General features: G+C 40.9%; 1 protein-coding gene across 1 annotated transcript; it reads right to left on the bottom strand.

Annotated features, from left to right (window-relative positions):
• Positions 1 to 1,405: 1,405 nt before the first annotated feature.
• On the bottom strand, positions 1,406 to 3,326 carry LOC120778018. Its single transcript, XM_040109690.1, has one exon. It carries the CDS (start codon positions 3,121 to 3,123, stop codon positions 1,690 to 1,692), a length of 1,434 nt encoding a protein of 477 aa, XP_039965624.1. The 5' UTR covers positions 3,124 to 3,326; the 3' UTR covers positions 1,406 to 1,689.
• Between the last annotated feature and the right edge of the window lie 884 nt (positions 3,327 to 4,210).

The raw sequence follows: 4,210 nt of genomic DNA on the forward strand, positions 1-4,210 counted from the left end.
TAACTAAGCCCAATTTTAGGGATTTGAGTGTAATGGATCAGTTTATACGGCAGCTTTACCCATAGTGGCCCTAGTTCGCGTGAATGCAGACGACTCAGCTCATCACGCTCGTTATTAATACATAGTATATGTATCATGTATAATTTATATGGTCTCCGACGTTTCCTTCTGGATTTTACAAATTGATGTACTCTGTTTAAGCTAAAAAAGCAGAAGTGATTTTGAGCGGAGAAATAAAGTAATTTACAAGAATTAAATCGATTTCATGAGGCTGTGATAATCAAGTATTTAGAAGTGGGTATAAGATCAGTTGTCTTGCATACGATCCCTACTTGTCTTCTAAAAGCGAAATATATAATTAAAATTTCGTTTTTTACATATCCACATATATTTACAAGTCTTTTATAATATTTTCAAAATTTAGTTAAAACATGATTAAATAAAACAGTAAATTACATTTGAGTTTATATCGGAGCTTTTATGTAAATGGTCAAACATTTTCCATTTGTTAAGATGTTAGATGGGCACCTTATTATAACAGATTTCTGATAAAAAATCGGCACGCTAATATAAAGATAACTTGAAAGTGGTTCTGATGAGCACAGAAAGGTTAGGTTAGGTTCGATGGCTGATTCAAGGATGGCAATTGGACTACCACATGCAGTCTTTTGTGAAGCTATAAAAGTAAAACTCTTGCAGCCGATCTTAACAGTAGCCAAAGTGTCTTGTAGCCAATAAAAATTTGCTCAGGCGTTTAATTTCAATTTCCAAGTGTATAAGTCTTTATCTTGCAAATATGAGACATACAAGAATGAAGAGTTAAGATGTTTCTAACTCGTCTTCTTCCATACAGCTACTGCAGCTGGCATCTGGTAAAATTCTCACCCTTACAGCGTGGGCGCCGGTAGGTCAATGGCTTACAAGCTCCCATAGCTCTGGTGGATAGCAGAACACTTGACGAGAGTGGAGTACCAACCCGATCACATTTTACTGAAAGCGGGGCTAGATTACCATTCCTGGTCAGTTCGTCAGCTTTACAGTTATATACTTGTGATTCCGTTATGGTGTTGCACCCATACCAGTCGTGTTACAAAGTGACTCTAGGCTGTTGCTAACGTTTCCAAAAAATCAAACAACACCAAACCATTTTAAAAATAGGGCAAGTAGTTTTTAAAAACAGAATTTTTCGATTTTTTTTAGAAATAAATTTCTGACGTTAAGCTTGTCCAAATATCTTAATTATATAGCCTATATCCGAAGAAGAAATTATTGTGCTTCGTAAATTATTACGGTTCGAAAGCTCAGCTCATTTTCTTCCCTAAAAATCCAGCATCCATAAAATGTAAATACTTTTTTTCAACATCGCTAATGATTTATTGGTTAACACTGAGTGCATTATTTTATACTATATAACTAGGTATGTATGTTCGAATATAATATTTTTACAGTGATTTAATTTCAAATATTTCAACATTATGTATGACTAGGTATACACTTTTATAATTACTTAAACCTAGGATTCCTTTCTATATATTTTACAAGTTTCAAATTGCGCTACAAAGCTAAATGACTTCAAATATGTTTAATCGTGCATTAAATTAATATCACAAATGGGCCAGAATAGCCGACCAAAAATAAAGAATGTGTAGACGTTTAACAAAATTAAAAATATCCGAAAAAATGCTTCGATCATTTGTTCATACTTGGGATACGCGACGCTTGATGGCGTCCATTCCCGCTGCCGGCTAAATTGTTGAGCCTTTCGGTGCCTTCGCCTAACGCAGCACCATTTGGTGTCACCTGGTCACTCTCCTTGTCTTGGTGTGCGGTCATATGACGGGTAAGGTGATGACGTTCGCGGAATGTCTCCTGGCAAACGGGACAACGCAACTTTTCCTCACGCTTACGCCGATTGGGATCGCAGGCAACTTCACTTTTATGATGGGAACGCATGTGATAGACGAGATCGCTCGTCATGCGAAAGCTTATGTTACATTTGGCGCAAACATTTTGCGCCGTCAAGGAAAACGTCGAAGCCAATGTGGGTGGTATTAGCGTTGTGAGTATGGCGGCCGCCGCGGGACTCTGTGCGATGCGTGGCATCTCCGGTGGTCCTACAGCAGCGAATGGATGTGCAGCCGCGTTGGGAAAGGGAAACGCTGGGTAGCCGTGAAGAAATTCTGGATTGGGATTGCCATTTGTTGTGTGTGGGCCGGAAGGATTACTGGCGGCAAGTGCTGCGGCTGCAGTGGGATTTAGGGGGCTACGGTAAAGCAATTGCTGCTTGAGACGCTGTGCCTGCAGCATCTGTATGTGATTGACAGACTGAAATGTGCCATTGAACTGATACTCTGGTCGAAAATTTTGATAGATAATATTCGGATTGAGGCATGGCGTCGTATTGCCACTGCCGCTGCCATTCGAGAGACTGCCATTGCCGCCACTATTTGTGCGTGGAGGCGTCGTGGGTATGGGTGGACTTATCGATGAGCAGCTCAATTGATCCGGACTTAGCGGGGGTGCCGGCTGAACTGGTGACTCTAGGCGCATTGAGCAGACTTTGGTAAAGGCGCTCTTCAAAGGCACACACTCGGGCGATTCGCTACCAACAGGTATGACCAAGGTAGGGTCATCATAGACGCGTGGTGAGCGTATGGTGATTTGTGGATAGCGACGAGCTTCTTGCATATTGAAAACCGTTTCCAACGGATTGATTTGTGACTGCTGTGTATGCTGTGGCTGTGGCTGTGGATTCTGTGGTGGCGAATGCTGTGTGGTACGTGGCGATAAATCTGTCGGATATTGTAGGCGTTCAGTATATTCCGAAAGTCGTGCATGCTTTTCGTTTTGCTTCTGCTTGAAGCGCTCGTCGGGCATCATTAGAAAAGCGACATCGAATGAACGTTTCAAAGTTGTCTTTCCATTGCTCAGATTTGTTGTTGCGCCAGTGGGAGAAACTTGTATCTCATTGTTACTGCTGTTGTGACTTGAAAGTGGACTTAAGGACTCATTTGGTGGCGTCGTAGAGACACACAAGTCGGCTCGTTGTGGTGACGGCAAAGGCGTTGTGCCTTGCTGTTGCTGGTGGCTTAAGTGATGGTTATTTTCCATGATCATGTTCATCAGTTTTCGTAACACACAGGCACACACACACACACTATAAATGATGCACTCTATGATCAAGTGTCTTTATAAAATGTTCCAGATTTTTTCATAAATTATTATTTAAATTAAGTTTTCAATTTTGCACTGATTTTGCACTGTTTTCACACACTTTAGATGAATTTGTTATTCCACTTTGTTTAAGTTGCGTTTTCGTGGTACAACACGCCGTTTTCGAAATCCAACAGCAGACTGGTGCTTCGCAACAATCTGTTCCCGCTTAAGTAGCAAACCAACAGCAGTGGGTCCAACTGAAATCTAAGCAGCCAACACGTAAATACAAACCGCCACCCCATGAGCATCCAGTTGGACTTTCATCTGCTCATATTGTTGCATTCAAAACGCCTGACACTCGCGCATCTGTGCAAATTCTACTTGAAGTGCACCACCACCACCAACCTGCTCACCCTCTACATTTGTACATATGTATGTGTATATGTGCATATACAGGAACATTTTTGCAATACGGTCATCAGCACACCCTTATGTCGGGCACTTTCTTTATGGCATCGAAGCCAAGCCACATTTAACGCTCTCAGAGACTGTTGCTTACCGACTTTTTGCTTACATTTGTATGCATTGCCTCCTTGTTTTGCTACTTCGAAAGCGTTCCATCTGTTTTCGAAGTTGCTAGCATATTCTCCGATTTTACGATTTCGGGAGAGTAAAAAATTTGAGAGCACCGCTGTCTTCAGCTGGTTGGCTGACGCCCATAACTATTTACTCCAAGTATACTGCTGTTGGTGTGTTTGTGTATATGCTTGTAAATGGTACATGTAAGTAACTGGAGTGAAAAAAATAATTTACTTATCGGGTTTAACAATAGGTGCTAACTTCTGAAAATTTAATCGGTGAAATTTTCCATTCGTTAAGTACTAGTTCGTCGATACTGACATAATGCAATATTTGGGAACAATTGACTGAACAATAATACAAATACTAATGATAGTCGTTTATCCGAGATACACTCTACATGACGTACATAATTACTGAGGAGATCCTATGTTTGGTAATCACACAATGAGCGACTGTGTGTTATGTGGTTCGA

This window comes from Bactrocera tryoni, chromosome 5 (assembly GCF_016617805.1).
Source record: "Bactrocera tryoni isolate S06 chromosome 5, CSIRO_BtryS06_freeze2, whole genome shotgun sequence".
Lineage (NCBI taxonomy): Eukaryota > Metazoa > Arthropoda > Insecta > Diptera > Tephritidae > Bactrocera > Bactrocera tryoni.

Bases quoted from the DNA above. Each gene is read 5' to 3' on its own strand.
- LOC120778018 (XM_040109690.1), bottom strand. From the start codon at position 3,123: ATGAACATGATCATGGAAAATAACCATCACTTAAGCCACCAGCAACAG.